Genomic DNA, 22775 nt, shown 5'->3' on the forward strand with positions numbered 1-22775 from the left:
ACCGAGGGGCTAGGCGCAGGGCGTGGCAGCCGCAGCGCACACTGCAGCGGGGCTGGGGCTCCCGGCGCAGACCCTCCGGCGGGGTCTGCGGGTTCAGCGCCAGAACTTCCCGGCTGGACGCAGGAGCTTTGTGGTGGAAAAGTCGAGCGCTAACTTGCTCCCTGGGGTCCACACCCTCGAACCTCTAGGTGCCCCTCCTGCTCCCGACACTCCAAAGCTAAGGGCTGGGGTTTCTCCCATTTGCCCTGTTCCCCTTTCTGGGAAATTGCAGTGTTTGATGCCAACCTAGGCATCGCAAGCGCCTCCAAGCACAGCCGCGGTCGAGGTTCTCTGACATCCCCCATCCATCCCCGGTCTCTGATCTACCACTTCAGGAATCCTTGAAAAGATGGTAGGTAGTGTCATTTTTGAAGCCCACGAGGGGCAGATATCCCTGGGCTCCTTTGGGGTCTCAACGACCAAATTCACCGTTTCCTTCCTCTCCAGAGGGCCCCCGCCCCCGTCTACAGGGTTTCCTGTAGTTTTTGCGAGTCAGAGGGCTCCAAATGCCCCAAGGACTCGCGCACCTCGGTCCCTACAGCGCAACCAGAGGGACGGGGAGGTAAAGTAAGGTGAACTCCTCAAGACCGTTCCAGCTGAGGACCCTCAGTAGTCTGCTCCAAGCAGAGCAAAGGCCACGGCTCTCAGAATCCTGGACATCTTGCCAAAGCCTGGAGCCCCCCCCCCCCCCCATGCCCTGGAGGGCTGGGTCAGGCGCGAGAGGGACAGCGCATTCCACAGTCTTCAAAGAGAGCTAGCCAGTTGTTCGCTGCTCCTCCAGCACCTTCTAAAGAATTACCATGTTTTCCGTGTAATAGTTTTTAAAATATGAAAAACCTTAGGATAAGATATAGTCAAAAGAGTGAATGTTTATTTTCTTTGTTTTGGTGATACCTCTATTCCAATAACTAGGGAATAATAACCATTCGAAGGGAAGCGGTTGGTTTAAATCAGGAAGCTCTGAATACATGCAACACCAACTCATTTTCAGGAACTTGCTCAACCTTTTTTATATTTCATCGCAAAATCAAGAAATGTACATATAATTCTTTACATTTATTTTACAGAGTCAGGTGTAAGTTTCTTACATGCATAAGTCCTGATAATGCAAAAGGAATATTCAGCATAAATACAATGAAGAGAAAGTAAGGGTCAGATTGATGTTTGGATCACGGTAATTTACACACAGGAAAAACGTACACTCGTTTTAGGAGGTTTTCCAGAGTCCGTTTGGGTTGGCTTGTTTCCACAAGGAGGATGCGGCACGGAGACCTGCTGTGTGAAGAAGTAACCCGACCCCTGTGGTAACGTGTGCAGGGACACATCCACCCTCGCACAAGCTGCACCTGAGGTGGTGAGCCCCACTTAGTTCCTGCCCTCTCTTTTACCGTGACCCAAACCGGAACAAACACATTCTAGAGTGGGGTCAGCTACAACAGGGTAGTCAGGAATATTAACCCTGCCCAACAGAAACATTGCGTCTTTAGAAAATCCCACACCTTGTCTTCATATTCAGAATGATTACATCAAACCACCCAAGGAGAACAAATAATTCACATTCTTACTGAATTAAATCAAGTGTGATTTCAGAAACCTTTAAAGATTTGTCCATTTCTCCCTCAGAATCAGAAGAATTTGAAAATTTTTGTCTGCTTAAATCATATTTAGGTGAAAATTAAAAGCTAAAAGTCAGAAAATGACAGTGAAATATTCCCATATCAGACATGATTACATTCCAAAACCAGATACTGATGAAAAAAACAAACCACTGAAGTTTGAATAAAAAAGACATTTATATGTAGAGGCATAAGTTTTTCTAATGTATTTACAATCAGTTTCATATACAATTTTTTACCTGATTTACACATATTTTTAAAAGTGAAAAAATTAATGTCATATTTTCCATATATAAAATAGTATTCAATTATTTAAAAATCCATACAAATGATATTTATTATTGTTTCTTGTTTCAGCTCTCAACAGTGTCTCTTCTCTGTTGTATTTTTTAATTCTGCAAACAAACGGCTGTTGTCACATCCAGTGCCTGCCAGACATCAGTGTTCAGTCGCGAGTTGGGCCTCACGGAGTGCCAGGGGTGTGAGGTCTATGTGTGCTGGGACATGCCATTCACCAAACTTCTCAGCTGTTTCATGACTGTCTCTACCAACTTCTGTTTGTCTCGATCATTCTTCCTGAACTGCGCAAATATATTGTTCTTTTTGCTAGTATCCTTCATCCTAGGAATATATGTGAATAAAGAAGCTTAGTAAAAGGAAATTACAAGCTACGCTGTCACAAGTAAAATATCTCGGCGCGCTCTGAACTATTTCACACTAACCCTATGCTTGAAAAACGTATCTCAAAGAATGTAAGTGTTAATAAAATTATGGAAATGGCAACTGCACACAAAATTAGCAGCTTTATTCTACTTTCTATATAAAGTGGTGTTTTTGCACTAGTATGTAAGTCTAAAGTATATTAAGTTTTCTAATATCACACTACTGTCTAGTGTCATTCCACAAAGTGCACTAAAACGCATGCCCTCTGTTCACTCTGCAAATCACATTCACAGCAAGACACAGTGAAAGGAAAAGTAACATTAGAAAATTTAAAGCAACCATGTTTTCTTGCCTCAGTGGCATTTCATGGTATTGTAAAATAAATTTATGTTTACTTTAAACAGTTCTTTTTCTTCTCAAATAAGATACACCACAGACATTTTGAAATGTGGGAAAATAATATATGCTTTAATTCAACAACAGGAAATTTTAATAGTGATACTTAAATCTGCCACATAATCAAGGGAAAACCAACACCTAAACCTGTATTATTTTTAATTGGACAGGATGCACCAGTAAATGTCCTGTTACTTCAGTTTTTACCGTATCATTTTAAAATTGCACGCTTATCTACCTGCAAAAAACCTAAGTCCATAATGGCGGGATTTTGATAGCACTGGCTGGTAGCAAACATTCCAATTCCTAGCCATATTTTACAAAATAACTTATTTCCTATGTTATAGTATAAAAAAATATTTCCAATTGTCATTTGTCTCAAGTAAACATATTTCTAAGGCCAATTAAGCCTGCTATTGCAGATACAACCGGAAAAATGTTTTGTTCACATCAACATAAATGGCAATCTCATAAAACTATGTCAACATTAAAGGACAAGAAAGAGGCTTCTGTTTTGGTCATTAAAATGGACTAAGCATTTAAGCTCCCTTTAGACATTTCTCTTTTGATGAAAACCTCTAGTTCAATTATCACTGAATCACAAAATGCTAAAATGTTATGTAAAAAAGTTTTCAGAATATACTCACTTCTCCAAAAGAGTAAGAGCTGTGTTTGGATTCACCCGGAGGTACTTAGAAGCTGGCTGTCCATAATCAGCTAGGTAAGTAGACCAATCCCAAACCATAAACAGGTCAAGGAGCTGAGAAAGATGGGGAAATGTTAAACCAACTTTTGACTATTTACCTGGAGCTAATACATAAAGTATGTGCCATTCGCAGTCCATTTTAATGTGACCTGCTTCTTAGATAAAACAGATTAAGGAAATACATTTTTAAAATTTCATTAACTACACTTTATAACCAAAATAGGATTTACTATCTTTTTGCTTTTGAAATTAACACTTGACTACATTTTCAAATTATTGTAAAATAATGAAAACACTGTTAATATAGTTACATTAACCAAATTAGGTATAGAGATTTAAACTTTACACATTATTCAGGTCATACGCAAAGTTAATTAATAAGAGTTGGTGCTATTAACTGAAGAATTTTAAAGTACTTAAATTGAACCTTTTCTCTTAGAGGTTAAGTATGTTTACCTTCCTAAGGAGCCATTTGCATCTAGACTTTCCCAAAGTAATTTAAACCAAAAGCTCAGATAATCTCAATTAAGTGCATCAAACGGCCTCTGCCGGGTTCTCCCTGGTGATGGATCCGCAGCGGTGCTATGAAAAGAGGGTTTCAGGACTCAGCGTGTTAACTCTGGGCGATCATTTTGTATAAACAAACAACAACAAAAAAGAAACCGTCTTGGTTTCCATAATGTTTTAAAATGGACTATTTGCTTTATAATCTCCAGTTGGAACTGTTGTCAAATATGGAAGTAATCTTTTAAAAGCAATGCCGTGCCTAAACCAAAGCACCAAACTCCTCATCCAACTTTAAAACCCTAATCCCTTTAAGCCATTTAAAACCAACTTCCTATCCCCATTTGAACTGTTTCAGAAAACTAAATGCTGTACTTACTACCTTCTTTCGGTTTTTATATTATTTCTTCTTTTTTGTTTTAACTCACTTTATAACTAAGGAGTATACTGCTTTTGCTTTCAAATGAATGAAGCATTTGCATTTAGGATCCGTGAGCCAACCCATAACTGTGAGAGGGATAGAGTTTCTGCAGTGGTTAAAACCTGAAGAAAGGTTACAAGAAACTAGCTTTTTCCTAGGAAGGTAATGGACTTGTTTGACTATTTTCCAACACCCAACAGCTGTTAATCTATTACAGCTGTTAATAGAGAATTTCTTGTAAAAGGAGGAAAATTCTATCATGAAATTATCAAGTGCTAATCTTAAAAGCCACTATATTTTCTGTCAGACAACATTCTAGGCCATACCAAAATTTAAAACACTGGTACAGAAACTACACTGACACAATGTTAAAAGAATGTACTGTCTACAAAAGAAAAGGGAACTTTTTAAAGTTCTATATAATTTTTAACTGTTGCAACAAGTACATTTTTTCTTCCCCTCACAAGCAGGAAAAGTTACTTTCATACTCTCCCATGGTAAAAATGTAAATTGGTGTACCTTCTCTGCAGTGTGATTTTGTTATATGCTTAAGAACCTTTCAAAAATGGCCATTCAGGAAACAATAATAAAAGTAGGCAAAAAATTATGAGCAAAGATATTCTCTCAAAAATGTTATCTGTGTTATCAAAACACTGAAGGAAAGAAAAACAGTGTAAATCTTAGTATTAAGAGTGATTAAATAGTGAGGTATGTCTGTAAGACAAATATGTGGTTATTAAAATTGATATCTACACAGAATTTTAAATAGCTTGGGAAGATGCTTATAATAAATGTTGCTACTAAAATTACCTAAAAACCCATCAAAAAGGCTGGAAGAAAATTTGAGAAAATGTTAAGAATGGCTGTTATTTGTGTGATGGGATTATGAGTAACTGCTATTGTCTTCTTTATTTTCATAACATTCTACAGTGGACATGTATTAACTCTAGAGTTAGAAATAAGGCTTAGATATTTATATATTAAATTTCAATAATGAATACTGTTTACTGAGTTGTTGCCAAAACCCTCATTTTGAAGGATTCTTCTTTCAGGTTAGGTATGCGTTGCACAACTGTGTGTGGGCATGCGCACAGGCGGCAGAAAGCAACACTTAATAACTGTATACGGGCTGTAATCTCCCTTTCTTTCCAAAAGGCATTAGCAACATGACCTTTGGGATTTGCAAGAGGAAGAGGCCTTAAACTAAGTCTGTTTTTCTCTTGTGCTGATCTACCCCCAGGTGGGAAAGGAGGAGCTCACTTAATTAATTTAAAACCTATACCAACTCCAACTGTGACTACAGAACTGGTTCTTCTACAGCACAAAAACAGACTTTCCTAGATAAAGAATTATTATGCTCACAATTTTCACATATGGCCAGACACTCCTATGCAAATCTCTTATCGCTAGAAATGACAGGAACCACCAAACTTAACCTACCTGACCACATGCAGACAAATCTAATCTACATGCTTTCAAATTTACACTAACCCTTTATAGAAATACACATTGTGCAGAGTTTAAGTTATAGATAACTATGGAAATCTGCATAAACGTGCACGTTAATGGTGAAGGGATGCATTGCCAATGTGGATAAAGGGGCCAAGGATCTAGATACCATTCATTTATTCATTTAACAAATATTGACAGCCCACCAGTAACGAGGCAGTCTCTGTGCGAGGCACCAGTGATAGGCACCAGGGACGAGGACCAGTGATAGGCACCAGGGACGAGGACCAGTCCCCGTCCTTGAAGAGTTTACATTATAAGTGAGGAAGGCAGAGAGGCAGTTAACAAGGAAACAAGTAATATTTTGATGTTAACATAAATTATAAAGAAAAAAAATCTATGCATACAAAATCCTAGTATTTTAAACCACAGTAACACATGAGGAAGCTACTATTAATTTAATAGAATAAATAGAAACTACTGATTTATGTAGGAGCCAGTGACTGCTTGCTCATCACTCTCAGCCCGTGAATCCAGTGGCTGTGAACCTGAGCACCATTTCAGTGTCTACGCCCTGAAGTACATGGATGTACATGGGGAAGAAATATGGGGCCTGCAAGCATGGTGATTTCATGTTCTGCTTTCTCATTTCCATATGTGTAAGGATTTTTCAAATGCATAATACTGCATTGGTAGGTAAATAGAAACAAACTTCACAAAACTAGGCAGGAAAACTCATAAAATGTGTCCAAGGGAGTATAACTACTCAGCAGATATTCGAATAAGATCAAACTGATTGATGATGCCAGAACACTACTGCAAGTTCACTTTGGCTTTTTCCTCAAGCTTCATGAGTACAAAGAGTGAGCACCCTACAGACTACTTTGGCTTGTGCTGACAGCCCTTTGAAAACGGCCCCATGTTGGCCTGCAGGCAAACCAGGGCAGGCGAACAGTCAACTGACTCCCCTCCATCTCTCCCAGGATGTCACTGGAGCATTGGTAAAGAAGACAAATTCCCTCACAATCAAGCATTGGGTCTAATGTGGAATAAGTGTATGTTCTTCCTAGAGAAAGAGCACTGGTATTTCTGAATGGTCTACCAGTGTCCCTTATCTGTAGCAATTATAGGTCCTTTTTCATTTTTTAAAGTACAGTTCTAGTAAGGTGAAAGACGTACCAGGAATCTAGGACATTATGAGATTAACACTATGCCAGGCCAGATTTACAGACTGAGCCCGTTTCCACAGGCTGCTTGTCCATGCCTGCTTTGACCAAGATGCATGATTCCTGACCTCTGGGATGGTTTAAAAAGAACATGCCTGCTCTGGAGCCAGAGAGTGACAGGAAGGGATGAGGCAACCGGAGTGGAGTGATGATAGGCACAGCCACTGACACTCGCCTTCACGCCACACAAACAGTCATTACCTTGGGGACAGCCTGTCCCCATTCGGTCAGGTTTCACAGGACGTACCACGTCCTTAATATTACAACCTGAATTATGGAAAACCTCGCTTCTCTATCTCAAGTTTTACTTCCTTACGTTGGCAATACATAAATAATACGCTTACTATTAATCACACAAAATCTCTCTCAGTCTTGTAAATAAACAGTAAGATATAGTCTCAACAGATGAATTTATTAGTTAACACATATACCAAAAATTCAAAGATGTAGATCAAATATGAACAGAAACAAAAATCTCCCCTAGATTATCCAAAAGCAATTTTACAATTACTTATTAAAGGATAAAGTCAGGCATGTTATAATGAAAATTGGTATTAAGTTCTATAAATGGGCTTGTTCCAATAGTCAAGTAAAGTAATTCCACCTTAAATCTTTTTGGGAAGTAAGCGAAGCGTGGATCATATAAAACCGAACAGCAAAATAATGCGCCTCAGTTCTATCTCACCATGCTTTATAAGATTACCTAAAATTAGTATCCTAACTGCTTTTTCACCAAGGATTCAACAATACCCTTCATAACTAATCTGATAACATAAAATGGATTTGTGCCAATATCTGTAAGTAAGTTGTAAGTTTCACTTCCTCAGCATTCCCTGTGTGTATCCACCAAACAAAAAGATTCAGCTTAAGGAAAGAAATAGTTACATGGGTGGTCCCGTTTATATGCTCAAAATAGTCGAATCACTGAAGAATCACTGAGGAATCCGTCTGTGTCATCACGTTTAGCTTGCCGACAGTTTCCCATCCTAAAGCTCACTCTAGAGCTACACCCCAGAAACCTGGGGTCTCAGACCTGTTGGGATCACTTTGTGCAAATGACACAATGAATCTAGGCCGACTTAAAGCCATTCTGTGGAACTTGAAGTGACTTTTTCCCTTTGTAAAAGTGAACCCAGAGTGCCAGGTCATTTTTTCCTTGAATCTGGTTTAGCTTTCTTTGTTTGGGGTCTTTTGGGTTTTGCTTTTGAAGCACCTCAGGGGCAGTGACCCAAGACAGAAGATAAATAAAGTTAAGCCAACCTCAAGAGAAAAGCAATTGGGGATACCAGGTTTGCTTTTGTAAATGTGAACAGTGACCTGGGGGCTCCGGGTCAACCTTAGTCCCCCAAAGTCCCTTTTCCAAACGCCAAATCCACCTGGGACCTCAGAGTTGCTTTGCAGATTCCAAAAGTAAACCAGGAGATCATTTTTCCTTTGCCTCCAAAAAGCAAAGCCGAAGCAAGGGTTCCTAGAATGCTTCTGAGATTTAAACAACAACAAAAATCCCAAACCATAATAAAGCTTTAAGGAAGAAATATGAGTAATCAGACACTGGGGATTCACGAAAAATGGGCCTTACTAAATTAGCCATGGTGGGGGAAATACAAGTCCTTTCTCTAAATAGAGGTTGAAATCAAATGATGAGCTCCATATGATTTTTAAAGTATTTGGCTTTACCCTCTTTCCAGCTATCGGAAAATAGCATATTTGGAAAACTCCACATGCAGCACACAAGGGAATTTTAGGTAGCAGACAGAAAGGGATGGGCCAAATTAGAAAAAAACAGTATTTTGTCTCCACTCTGCCCCCTCACTTTTTGCCCTCAGGATGCTTTTGGGTCTCTGATACACCTGAGTCTTAACCCACACCTGCCCTCTTTAAACATCCCATTTACCAAACCTGCTCTCAGGCAGCCTTCTGCCCCACCTATTGAGGACCACGAACAAGATTTGAGCACGTTGAGCTGCACAGATTGTTTCAATGCACCGGTCTCTTCAAGTCACTTCACCCAGGTGAACTGTGCACAGCAGAAGTAGAATGTTCTTAAAGTATTTCTAATGGTAAGCTATGTATTAGTCCTAGATAACTACTAGGTGGGTCTGGAATTTGGGGGAAAAAAGAGGCAAGGAGTGGAAATTACATCCTCAGACTTATATACATCTATATTTGCTTTATCTTGAATTTTTTGGTCACTACCATGGATAAAATGGCATACAAATACATACGTATTAATTTTATGTGGTTAATATTTTATTAAAATTCGTTTTATCAAGTAATACATGGTTAATAATTAAATGGGGCATACCATGAAAATGAATAGTCTTCTGACCCCCACCCCTCATTCTCAGAAGCAATCTTTTTTTTTTTTTTAAGATTTTATTTACTTATTTTCAGAGAGAGGGGAAGGGAGGAGAAAGAGAGGGAGAGAAACATCACTGTGTGAGAGAAATCTGTTGCCTATTCACGCCCCCAACTGGGGACCTGGCCTGCAACCCAGGCATGTGACCTGACTGGGAATCGAACCAGTAGTCTTTCAGTTCGCAGGCCGGCACTCAATCCACTGAGCCATACCAGGCAGGTCAGAAGCAATAATTTTTCACTGCTATTTTTAATTCTGGGTATTACCTTCATATCTCTGAATATGCTTATTTTTCTATTTTTTCTATCTTGCAGCTATTACATATAAGGATTTATCTTACTAATACCACTTTCCTATTTTTGGTAGCTATCGCAAATTTTCTCTATTTTTGGATTTTAATTTTAATGTAATTGACAAGAAATGGATGTTCAATTACATTAAAATTAAAAACCAAAAATAGAGAAAATTTCTTGTTATATCATTTTACAATTTTTTAAAAACATCTTTGAGATATTTCACATACTATATATATAATCCTTCCTTTTAAAGTGTATAAATCAATGGTTTTGAGTATATTCACAGAGATGTGCAACCATCTCAATCAATTTTAGAACATTTTTATCACCCAAAAGAATCCTATACCCATAAGCAGTCACTCCCCAAATAAAAGTCATATAACATGTAGTCTTTTGTATCTGGTTTCTTTTGCTTAGTTTAATATTTTCAAGGTTTATCCATGTTGTAGGGTGTTATCATTACTTAATTCCTTTTAATTACCAAATAATATTCCACTGTATGGATATACCACATTTTATTTATCTATTCATTAGTTAATAAACATTTGGGTTATTTCCAATTTTTGGCTATTTGTTTAAAAATTTTTATTGAATTTATTGGGGTGACAATGGCTAATGAAATTACATTTTTGGCTATTACAAATAATACTGCTATGAAGATTCTAGTCCAAGTTTTTGTGGGGGCACATTTTTATTTCTCTTGAGTATATAACTGGGAGTAAAATTTTTTTACATAAACTTTGAAGTGTATCTTTTGACTCTCCATTTAGTAACATAAGAATATTAGCATCTTATATAATTGAGTTTTAAAATAATTCTTTTGGCTATTGGAGTTTAAAATATTTATGTTATATATCTGATCCCAAATAACAATGTGTTTAATGAAAGTTTCCTAAAATATCTTTATTAATGCAGAAAGATATTAATAACTTTTTATCTATTATTTCTGAAAAACAAAAAACCCTGTTATTATCCAAAATAGGAAAAAAACCCATTTCAGATAGTACCCTCAAGTAGATTTACCTCAAACCCAGTTGATGCTTTCACAACACAGGTTTGAACTGTGGGGGTCCGTCCACTGATATGCAGATTTTTTCCCAATAAATGCTGCAAGTGTATTTTCTCTTTATGATTTAAAAAAAAAACATTTTCTACTCTCTAGCTTAGTTTATCATAAGAATATAGTATGTAATACATATACAAAATATGTGATAATCAACTGTTTTATTTGTTGATCGGTAAGGTTATCCAGTCAACAATAGGCCATTAAGAGTTAAATTTTTAGGGAGTCGAAGTTATACTCAGGTTTTTGACCTGAGTATATGAAGAAACTATAATCTGCTTGTATGAATTGACTTTGGAAGAATTCGAACAAGAAGTTAGACAATACTGATTAGCCAATGAAGAACACTTGTATGCTACCGTGTCTATACTCCAGGGTATAGAGGAGAGAGTAGTTGCTTGGATGAAGAAAGCTAGACTATGCTGGGGTTTCTTTACATACTCCTTTACAGCACAATTGTTAAGAAAAAGGAGGAGGAAATAACCATTTCTTCAGTATTAAGATATTTGTAAATATCTAACTGGATATACCTCTTCCCTCCTCCCCACAGTTATGATTTAAAATAAGGCAAATGAAAACTTGGAGAAACTAGTAGCTGGATTAATTTAGTCTTTGATAAAATTAATCACATATGTTTTACTTTAAAATTCTAGTAAGTCGAGTGACATATACTATTTATAATTTTCCATTATTTATAAATACCGACTTTTGCCTTTTGAAAAAACAAAGTTAAACTAAAATTATAACTAAATACTTCAACCCCTGGAGGCACCTTATCATTGTATTCTTTAAAATGAAACTCAGGTCACTTGAGATAAATGCAACAAACCAAGAACATTAAATCCAGTTGCCTCAGGACGAAAAGGAGGCTATTTTCTCTGGTAAGACTTTAGCAGGCAGTGACAAAAGCAGAAACCTCAACTTTTAGTCCTTGCAAGAAATCTCTCATTAAGTGGGGACCTGGATTTCAGACGCACACTCATTCGTTTGGCTTTCTCGACATAAGGTTTCAGTTTCACGTCCTACGATACAAACACAGATCGTTTACGATGTTTGCCCGGGATTCCCAAAGGAATGCAGAGTTAACTAGACTACCATACTTAACATTAGAGAAATAAGAAAAATAAGGATCTCTGCGATCTCTATTAAATACATGAATATTACAATATCTCAGTATTTTTATTTAAGGGGGTTTGCATCCTCACTCATTTTTTATCTTTCTAATCTTACAATAGATTTTATGATCTTTACTCAAAAAAATTTATAAGAAATATATTTAGTTTACTTTCCTAGAATCTAAAAGGCACTTCTCTTATCCTAGACAACTTATTAACCCTTACTTGCAGACCTGATTGTACATGTAATTACTTTTTATCAGGTACAATAATTTTCTCAATAAACATGTCAGAACGCTCGCAGCTTAGTCTGTTTCAATGATAAATTCAGTTTCCCCATCACCGCACGGCATAATGAAATATGAAAAAAGAGGGCAGTTACCAAACTACACTGAAGCTGGTTCATTAAGGTCGGAGTACACAGCATGCAGCCCTGGCTTACTTGGGGCCTGATGCTTTTATAAGTGCTGAGTTAGGAACAGACTCCTGGGACAGGAGAACAGTGACAGCACTGGGACATTCTGGCTATGCAGGTATTCACATGAACTTCAAAATGGGCATCAGACAAACTTTATGATGGAGCTTAGTTGAGAGGCAGCTATTGGAAGAGCTATAGCCACTGGCTATACACCTTCATGACAGGTTATAACAGCAACACACAAAGAAGCTAAATAAAAACACCACGGTAAGGACTTACTTCCTTGGAAAGATGAAGGCAGTCAGCAGAATTAAGTGATTGTGACCTAAGTTCTACAATGCATGCAGGATGGGAATCCGCTGTACAGGAGTGCGAAAAGAAACCCCTGCCTGACCTCTGGGTAACTACACAGGAAATTAGGATATTTCTAAGCAAAATAGGCTGTGTCATCCCGCTAAGATAATTGTTTCTACTGACACTTCGCATAAACATCTTACATAAGGCCACCAGGAAAAAACTCAAGCCACAGCCTCTCTTCTCTGTAACACATGTAACAGAGCCTGGTGCAGTGCCCTCACCGCAATTGAGGAGGCAAAGCTTGCTGACAATTAGGTGGACAAAGAAGGGGAGAGAGGGATAACAAACAAGTAAGAAAGTTAGATGCATTCTTGAAGTTACAGATTAGTTGAAAATAAATTAAGAAAATAGTTTTCAAAAAGAAATTTAGTTCTTATCAAGAATCTTGGGTAATGGAGTGTATTCAATGATTTTCAGGAACAACTCAACAAACTCTACAACTTAAAAATGAGTCACCTTTCTTTTTCTGAATAATTTGTTCTGCTGTTTTTTTAAAGATTTCATTTATTTTTAGAGAGAGGGGGAGAGAGGGGGAAAGAGAGGGAGAGAAACATTGATGTGAGAGACAAATATCAATCAGTTGCCTCTTGCACATGCCCTGACAGGGGACCAAACCTACAACCCGGGCATGTACCCTGACCAGGAATTGAACCAGCAACCTTTGGCTTTGCAGGACAACACCCAACCAACTGAGCCACACTGTAGGGTATTCAGAATAATTTTTAAATATCTAATATTTGGTTATGAAACTTCAGAATGTGAGAAACTGACACCATTTGGTTAGGAAAAATCAGGCTCCTCCAATGTCTCACCTAATCAATATTCTATGGATATTATTTGCTTACTAGTTATATCTCACTTGGATTAAAAGTGCTATTTTGCATGACACCAGTATTATATTTATACACAGGCCCTATTAAATTCCCTCCCAATTCAGGGGTTTGAAAAAATCCAACTATTTTTCATTTTGATTTACTCATTTAAGTGAGTTGTAAGCTTGGGTCTCAACTTTCTCTTCTGTAAAATGAAGGGATTGGGTTTTCAGGTGACAAGAACTCTATTTGACACTAGCAATGAAACGATAATGATGACCCATTCTTTGGATACAAGGAGTTAGTAAGTGTAATGGAGGAGATATTCACACAGTTACGAACTAACATAGTAATTGCACCGATAGAGTTATGGACAGATTATTACTGAACATTCAATACTGTTTGGGAGGCGAGAAGTAAACACAAGAAGGCATCTTAGGTAGAACCCAAACTGAGTCTTATAAAGGAGTTATTCAAGGGAAGGGCAGTGGTATTTCAGACAGACAGGACATCATAAGAAAAGGTACAAAGATGAGAAACAGTTGTGCTTATGGGGATTACCAGGCACTTTGGTGCTAAATTGAAATACAAGGAGTAGTACAAGGCAGGCTGAAGAAGGCGATGGGGACTGGGTCACGAGTGGGCATGTATGTCTGGTTCAGGAACTTCGGGAAAGTTTTAAAAAAAGGGTGCTCACGTGGTCAGATGCCTCACTTAGATATGTAACTCTAACTGCTCAGTGAAGAATGGATTTGAGGAGAAAACACGAAAGGCAGGAAAAATAATTAGGAGACTGTTGTGATAATCTTGAAATACATTGGGACAGACAAGTAGGTAGTTAGGATAGAGAGAAGAGGATGGGGAGGTAGTAGACAAATATTTAGGATGGTAAGAAGAGAATGGTGTATGAAAGTATGTAGGAGAAAAAAAAATCCCTGGGACATGATGATTGACTGAATGTGAGACATGGAAGAGTGATGCCAGCAACCAAGACAGAGACCACAGAAAGAAGATATGATTCAAGAACGAGGGATGGTACATGTTGACAGCTCTGGCCACACAGGATGACACCCCAGGGGAAATGTCTACCAAGCAACTGGCATATATCTGGGGCATACAGCATTTGTGCCAGAGATATGATGAGGGTAAAGGAGCTCAGAGTTCACCCAGGTAAAGTATAGAGAGAACAGTGTTCTATGACAGAAACTTCAGGGATCCCAGCATTTAGAGGGTAGGAAAGGAAGCCGCAAAAAGAGACAGAAAAAGAACGTTAGAATACTGCCTTTGCAGAAGAGAGAATTTGAAAGAGGACACAATCAACACTGCGAAATGCAGTGGAAAGAACCAGTAAGATAAGAGCTAAAACACCTACTGGCCTTCCCTGGTGAGCTAAGTGAATACTGTTTCAGCAGTTTGGCAAAGCAGAGAATACTGGATTAAGGAATGAATGGGAGATGAGAGAATAAGGATATAATCAATTATTAAGTCATTCTGTTAAGGAATCTGGTTGCAAAGAAGAAAAGCAATCAGAAATAGCTAGAGTAAGACTAGAGAAGGTATTTCTCCTCCCATCCTCCCTCCCTTCCCCCTTCCTTCTCTCTCAGATAGGAAAGATCTGAACATGTTTTTTAGGCTAAGGGAGTTAGGAAAAGGATAAAGCAGAGAAAAGATAATGAAACAAAGTCCCTTAGAAAAGATGCAGTCAAGGGCATAGGAAGATGAGAAGCCTTAAATAAAACCGCTACCTGTCACCTGAGTCTGAAGAAAAGGAAATGAGGATGAGTGTAAATAGAGATAAATTGTTTGATTGCAAAAGCAACAATGAGAGATTGATGGTGATAGAGATGAATGAGGAAGCTCAAAGGGGCTGGAGCTTTCACTCAAGTGAAAGAACAATGGCCTATAAGTAGAAGTGAGGAACTAGAAGAAAACCAACGTCTCAATCCAAAGTCTCAATCACTCTGCGAAGCGTGTGAAAGAATGCATGGCTACCACTAGAGAGGGCTACAGGGTTAGCAGTATCCTCAGAACTCTGCCGCAAGGAGGTGAAGAAAAACATTCTGCCCAGTAGTTGAAGCTGTAGGGCCATTTTTATTGGAATGAAGGTGTAAGAGGTTTAGAAGTGAAAAGATACAGTGCAAACAAACCAAGGAGTGAATAGACGGGAAAATGGTTGGGAGGTGGGAAGGAGTGCAGTAAGAAAGTGCAAAGAGTAGGGAGAAAGTACTTAACTTCATTGAGTAATCAGATTATTTTAATCTTCTAGAATGGGGGATAATGCATAGCTGCGAAGTCTCAGGAAGACAGCTGCCATGAGGTTTTCGAAAGGGCAGAGAAGCCTCCACGAGAATGTGGGCTATCTTGAGCTGTCTGCAGCAGCAGCAAGAGCCCTGGTTAAGGAGAAAGCTTCTGGGAGGTTTGGTTAGATTTTGTGAAGTTCTGTCCAATTCTCAGGTCTTAGGGTTTCAGGACCATGAAAGTCACGGAGTCATAGGCTGAAGGTAATTGAAAGATGATTTGACATTTAAGAAAACACAAAGAGTTAAAGAAAAAAAAACTGTAACTTGTAAAACACTCTAAAGACTAACCTGTCACTTAACATTAAGTACTAAGACTGTACTGTATACCTAAGAAGGAAATTCAAGCAAAAATATTATTAATGTTTAATTCTCAAATCAAATAATCCCTTGAGCAACTTCATCCTTTTGATACACATTAGTGAAAGTTTTCATAACTATATATCCATTTGGATCTTAAGAGGTCATTATTGACCTAAAAGACACTAGTCTAAATTTCTTTTAATATATGGTATGTATGGCAGAATGCATCCCGTCCAAGTGCTAGCTGAATATTAGCGGTGTTTGGGTCTCCAAGCCACCCAAATTTGAGGATGGGAGCCTCTGTGGGCCACTGAGAACTTCCTCAAGTTTGGAGTACGCACATATACCTAGTTTATTGGGTATGTCTGTTTTCACTTTCCATCCAAGTTATGAGTCCTGCAGGGGCAGGGTAATAACTCTTACTTCTCCCTTAGGGTACTCAATAAAAGCTTGCTGAACTGAACTAAATTATATTACACAGAACACTTTGAGAAGCCAAAGTTTAAGGATTGTGTCTTTTCTGTAACAAAACATAGCCACAAAGGAAAAGCAGAGATTAATATCCAAGAGAAAGCCTTTAATTTATACCACTGGAAAAGCTCTGTATAAATATAGTTTGAGGCTGTCAGTCTTTCACACACAGATGGCCCACAGTGGATCCTCATTAACCTACTGTTAATTCTTCTTTATCTCTACTTCAGACCATTGGTGTATTGGTGTATAACTTGAACAACTCATGCCAGTGCAGTGCAGGCTTTTCTATACTTATAAAAGGAGAAACTGAGTTTCAGAGAGATTAAGTATCTTGTTCAAATTGATATTTAAGGTAGGATTAAATGTAACTTCCTCAATTTATAAATTAAATGCTTGAACAACTATATTAGGATGGCTTAATTTATACAAGATTTCCTCTTATTTGTATGTATAACAAACCTGCTTTCAAAAAGAATGTTTGGTAAGGTTTTCTAAAACAGTGTTGTGAAATTCACACTGGATATGGCACATATAGCAAAAGAGGCTAGGGAATTTTGTTTTATACAGCAAAAAGATCATAACAGTGCACATGGTGCTTCTGGTTATAACACTTAGTATATGAATCAAATAGTGCATTATTGCTGTTGTTCTGACAAGGCATTTCAACATTTCAACTTCTCATAAACTATCCTCCCAATTCAAAGAATCCTATAATAGAAAAAAAAAAGAGAAACATTTCCATTCATTAAAAGAAAATAATTAGAGAAAAGCATTATTTCTTATAAATAAACAATAGACAGTTTGGCAAAAATGTAAATTAATTTTGAGAGGAAAAATAAAGTTTCTTGTTGGATAGTGCCAATACTGAGATTACATCTATAAGTTAGTGGATGTATAATATTTCTCAAAGGCTGGAATATCACTGTCCTGTATTGCTGACAGACTATTCTAAAAATTTTAACTTACCCCTCTCAGTAAAAAAAACCAGCAAGAATATTGATAATTAAAAATATTTAAATTTGTCCTGGCTGGTGTGGCTCAGTGGATTGAGTACTGGCCTGTGAACCAAAGCGTTGCTGGTTCGATTCCTAGTCAGGACACATGCCTGGGTTGCTGGCCAGGTCCCAAGTTGCGGGTGTGTGAGAAGCAACCACACATTGATGTTTCTCCCTCTCTTTCTCCCTCCTTCCCCTCCCTCTAAAAATAAATAAATAAAATCTTAAAAAAATAATAAAAATATTTAAATTTGATGGACTGCCTCTCTTTATATTATGCACTGGCTTATAATTCCCAGTTTATGGAGACAAAGACTTACTCCTTGTGTAACACATTGAAAATTTACCTCAAAAAGTAATCACAATATGAAAATACTTATATTATAAATAAGACATATTCCATATGTGCCCAAATGCACACTTACATGAATCATTTTTCCTATAAATCTGTTAATTTTGTTTATTGCCACATTGCTAACATAAGCACTTTTACATCTTTGATTTTTTTGTTTCAAACAGTGAGCATTCAATGTCAATTTCCTCATTTGATAATTATATTTAGATAAAAAATTACCATAGGGGGAGCTGGGTGAAGTGTACATAGGACCTCTCTACTGTATTTGCAACATCTTTTGAGTCTCTAATTTTTATTACTTAATAACAAAAAAATTTTTTTAATTGTGAGGATGCAGTGTTTTTGTAATTATTATGATGTTCATTTGTTTTTCTGATTTTCAAAAAATCATTTTAAGGGTAATTTTCCAAACTACAAAATAGCACTAACCTTTTTTTAACCTTCACTTATTCCTTCTCTAACACTTTTCCTGTCTTTATGTAAGTAAAAATTTCTGGCCAGTATCATGTTCCTTCTTTCTGAGAGCTTCTTTTAACATTTACTGGTGACAAGACAAATTTTCTCAATTTTTCTAGTCTGAGCGGTATGGATTAAATTGTGTCCCTCCAATTCATATTTTGGAGCCTAACTGCCAATGTGACTGCATTTGGAGGTAGGTCCTCTCTAACCTTTACTCTTAAAATAATCACAAAAATCTTAGCTCAAAATTTCTATCAATAACTGAAGGTATGAGCATAAATCACATACACAGTTAAGCACAAAAATTGTAAAGAACCAGAATTATGACACTGGAACAAAAAAGGACAAAAAGGCAAAAGTCACTTAGGTTCAGACTAATCCTTTATAATCTAAGCTCTCCCAAAGGGCCGCATACTTTTCTAGTATCTGGACCTTCAGGTAAACTGTGTGAGATGTCTGGTCTTGTTATATTCAGGAATAAATCCAAATACATCTTCCTTTAATTCTTTGGCAGTTCAAATGAATGTAAGATTGTCTGAGGGAAAAATGCTTGCTGGAGGAGCTGTGTGAACAAGCTTGTTGTCCTGCTTCTGTATCTAGTCAAGCATTCAGATACTACGACTTTGGCAAATCCCATTAATACTTTAAGAAGTCAAAGACTTTAAAACTTCTAAAGAAAGTTCCTGTGGAATAGTCACAGGGGCAAGTTTAAGCAAGCAGAGTGTGTATACAATATTGTAACAAATATAATGCAAACAAAAGAAGATTTGTTTAATTATAGTGGAAATAATTGTTATTTAAAAGTGCCTTCTTCCTCATCATAAAAGAATAAACTGGACTAGTGGCAAAAGAATTGTATGTTATGATGCCTTAAGATTAGAAACAGAAGACAGAAATTTCAAAGTAAAGTCTTGGCAGACGCCCAGTCTCCATGGCAAGAGTTACGGCCAAAGAATTCCTTCATAACTTCCAAGGCTTGTTCATGTCCCTTTAGGTAGAATCCAAAGTTGTTCGTTTTGAGTCAAACACAAGTGTATATTTATCAGGTTCCCCTGTATTTCTACGGTCAAGTACCTCTGAACTTCTTTCCTAAACTTTATAACTGTTTAGGGAAATGGTAGGGGGATTATCAGACAATGTATAAAGGGTGGAAGAAGTAGGTGAGGAGGGTAATAAGAACAAGATGGTACAAGGAAAGTACCCAGAGTACTTTCCTTATCAAGCAACATTTCTGGAAGGAACTATGCTTCTCACAGTTCACCATGGCACAGACCCGGCAAACCAGCCTTGTCATCGCCCTGATGACATATGGCAAGTGCAGGCAGCTGGCAGCTGCTGCTGACTCCATCAGTCAGTGCCCTCTGCAATGCAGGCTTCACACATCCACTAATTTCAGCAATGAAAACTAAGCATGCCATGAAAACAATCTATTTCAGAAGTAAACTATAAAGCGTTTTTCCTCACAGATTTCATTAAACCATTAATACATAGTTGAAATAGTTCGGGAGACAGTTTCCCAAGGTCATAACAGCAGTTATTGAGAAAAGTGGGGCTCCCCCCCCGCCCCCGTTTCCTGATTTCCTCCACAACAGTGTCTTCATCAACACACCATTCTGGTACTTCAGTGGCTTTTCCCCTACACTCCTACTTTCTATGCTTTAGCCAAATCTAAAGTCTAAATCTAATAGTCTTTACCTTTAACTTCATCCTTCACTGACTCCAACTAACCCATGTCTCAAAATGTCTACCTCTTATTTTATTGCCTATTGTTCAATTCTGTTTCCCGAATGGCTATGGGGGGGGGGGAAGGCACTCAATAAACATTTGCTAAATAAATGAGTAAATGAAGAAATAAATAAAAATCCATTCACACATAATTCTTTTTACTGCATGCAGTTTTAGGATTCCACTAACAAATGTTTGATTTACTTACACACTGCTTGTTCCAAAGGGATTTTAAAGCAACTTACGAAAACATGCAAGATAAATACAACTTAATAACTGAGAAAAGTTAGGGCCAAGACAAAGTGAAGATGGGAGAGATGAGGTCAGTATACAAAGTGCATGCCATCCTATATCCCTGGGTTTTGGAGCTCCAAAATAAAGAAGACAGTGTAATTGGTTCGATAACTCACAGTATTCTGGAGATAAAAACAAACTAGTAATTGCTCAGGATAAATTCAACTATTGCCAATATCAAAAACAGAAACTTAGGAGTCCACATGAAGAAGTCACTGTGAAATATGGTGAACCATATCATCAGTAATTAATAGCAAGCAATCATCTGTAGCTTAGATTACCAAAATAATCATCTAACTATTCTTCCTGATTATAATTTTGTCCCTTTTCAATCTATTCTTAGAACAGCCAGAACAATCATTTAAAAAAGAAAACCAGAGCATGATACTAACCTGCTTAAAATGCTGGGATGCTAAACTCCTTAACAAGGTCATACATGACTTGGCTCTAATAATCTTCCCAATTTCATTTGCCCCTCTCTTTCCCTTGCTCACTACCTTATAGCCACACTCTTATCCTTTCTCTTCCTTGAAAGCACCTTAGGGCTTGGACTTGCTCTTCCCTCTGCAAGGAATGCAATTTCCCCATATCTTTCAATTTCATGCAGATATGCACTCAAATGTTGCCTCCTTAAAGAGGTTTCCCTTGACAGCCCTGTCTGACACGGTCCACCTCACCCCCAGTCACTATCACATTAACCTGCTTTATTTTTCTCAAAGGATCTAAAGCCATTTGAAATTGCCACTATTTGTTGTGGATCTCCCTCCAACAAAAGGAGATAGGAGAGCGGCCTCTTGACTATCTTTGCTCACCACTGTATCCTTCGCACTTAGAGCAGTTCTCAGAGCAGGTGACCAAATACTGCTCAAGTAAATGAAGAAATATCTGAAAATGGGGCAGCTCTTGCCGATCTGGCTTAATCTGGACAGCCTCTGGCTTCCCTAGAATAGTGGTGGTTAGATACCTGTTGTTATGTCACAGAGGATGCCTCTGTTGAAATCACTGGATCCTCTTCTCAGAAAAACAGACACGCAAACAAAATTTTGCATAAATCTCTTGAAACTAACCCACAGTCCTCAGGTTATCCCCGTTGTGAAGGCACGTGAGAACATTTGTGTAATGCAATCTATGTTATAACTAATTCCTGTCCATAGAGCTAAAGGCTGAGGGTGGGGCGGAATTAAAAAAGAGCTGCAAATCACTCCTGCAGATTTCACTACAAGGTGGAAGAACATGAAAGTGGTCAAATGAATAGTAGCCATGGCTAAAAAGGTGCTTAGTCTCTTCATGTAGCAGACCGTGTCGAGAAGTCCAGACTTGGAATTTTTCATGAAAGAAAATGGCATGTATGTTGAGCTGATGTTGACACACATGGAAGGAAAACAGATCTGAGTAGCAGCAGATTTATGGGTTGCCTCTTTAAAAAACGGCGAACAATACTCACAACACTCTTGTTCTAACTGAATGAGATTGTACTTGGTCAGGATATGAATCAAGCAAGTCAAGTTCTAGAAACTGGTAAAGAAAAAAAAACAACACTGAAAAGGACTGGCTTACCATTTAGAACAGTCCCTGAACTCTTCTGGAGGCAGAGGGTCTTCCCTGGGTACCAGTAATAACAACACGCATGTGCAGGGCCACAAAATGACTTTAAAAATGCACTCTTTAAGCTCTGTCCGAAGAAGCGATGGTAGAAAAAAGAATATATTTAGGTGTAAAACTCCTCCCTTGCTTGCTAGGGTGGACCTGGTGTCAGGTAAAAGAGGCCAGCTAAACAAAGTCGCTTTTGTTCTCCTATCCCTTCTCTTTTTTGTATGTGTAGATGATTACCACTAAGTGAATGTGTAAAGTAAACCATCTAGGCAAAAAGTTTTTGTAAGTTCCAAAGGACTTAGAAATTTTTTCATCACATTTTTAGTACCACTAAATATATAAGAGCCACTACTTTCTTTGTTTGGTTTTGTTTTAAGGTTCTTATTTTGGTATTAGGGTTTTTTTTCTTAAGGCGCAATTATCTTGAAAAAAGTTACTTCAACTGTATTTCCTTTTTAATACCAGGAGACACTTTTTACAACACACAGAGAATACAGAATTTACCTTGATCATTTTATCAAAATCTCCCTTTCAAACTTCTCCCATCTCATTTACAGTGTATTAGGAAGGGGGGACAGGAGCGAACGCATTTTTTATTTCTCTCAGAGTGCGCACACCGTGGCTCAGCGACAATAGCCTTGATGATTCACGAAGGAATCTGACAACTGTTAGGATCTGAACTCCACATAAGCTGGTATTTTAATTTCCCCACTTAAATCTTCTCATTCTTCACAAGCAATCCTGTGTTACTGTTTCATGCTTCTTAAAAATAAGTTATTCTGTATGACTGACTGACTGGTTCACTGCATCTAAGCACCATTAATCTTCTAGTAATTATCA

The 22775-nt window shown here is 37.8% G+C and overlaps 1 protein-coding gene across 4 annotated transcripts in view; it reads right to left on the reverse strand.

Moving 5' to 3' along the window:
• Window positions 1-1031: 1031 nt before the first annotated feature.
• Window positions 1032-22775, reverse strand: part of EXOC6 (exocyst complex component 6) — a 200377-nt gene continuing 178633 nt past the window's right edge. For all 4 annotated transcript variants that reach the window (XM_045197754.3, XM_024563410.3, XM_053922536.2 and 1 more), the window contains 2 exons: window positions 3362-3474; window positions 1032-2276 (listed from right to left, as the gene is read on the reverse strand). In XM_045197754.3, the coding sequence (XP_045053689.1) occupies window positions 2144-2276; window positions 3362-3474 (246 nt within the window). In that variant the 3' untranslated portion in view covers window positions 1032-2143. The remainder of the gene's footprint in view (window positions 2277-3361; window positions 3475-22775) is intronic.

Source organism: Desmodus rotundus, chromosome 4, assembly GCF_022682495.2.
Source record: "Desmodus rotundus isolate HL8 chromosome 4, HLdesRot8A.1, whole genome shotgun sequence".
Lineage (NCBI taxonomy): Eukaryota > Metazoa > Chordata > Mammalia > Chiroptera > Phyllostomidae > Desmodus > Desmodus rotundus.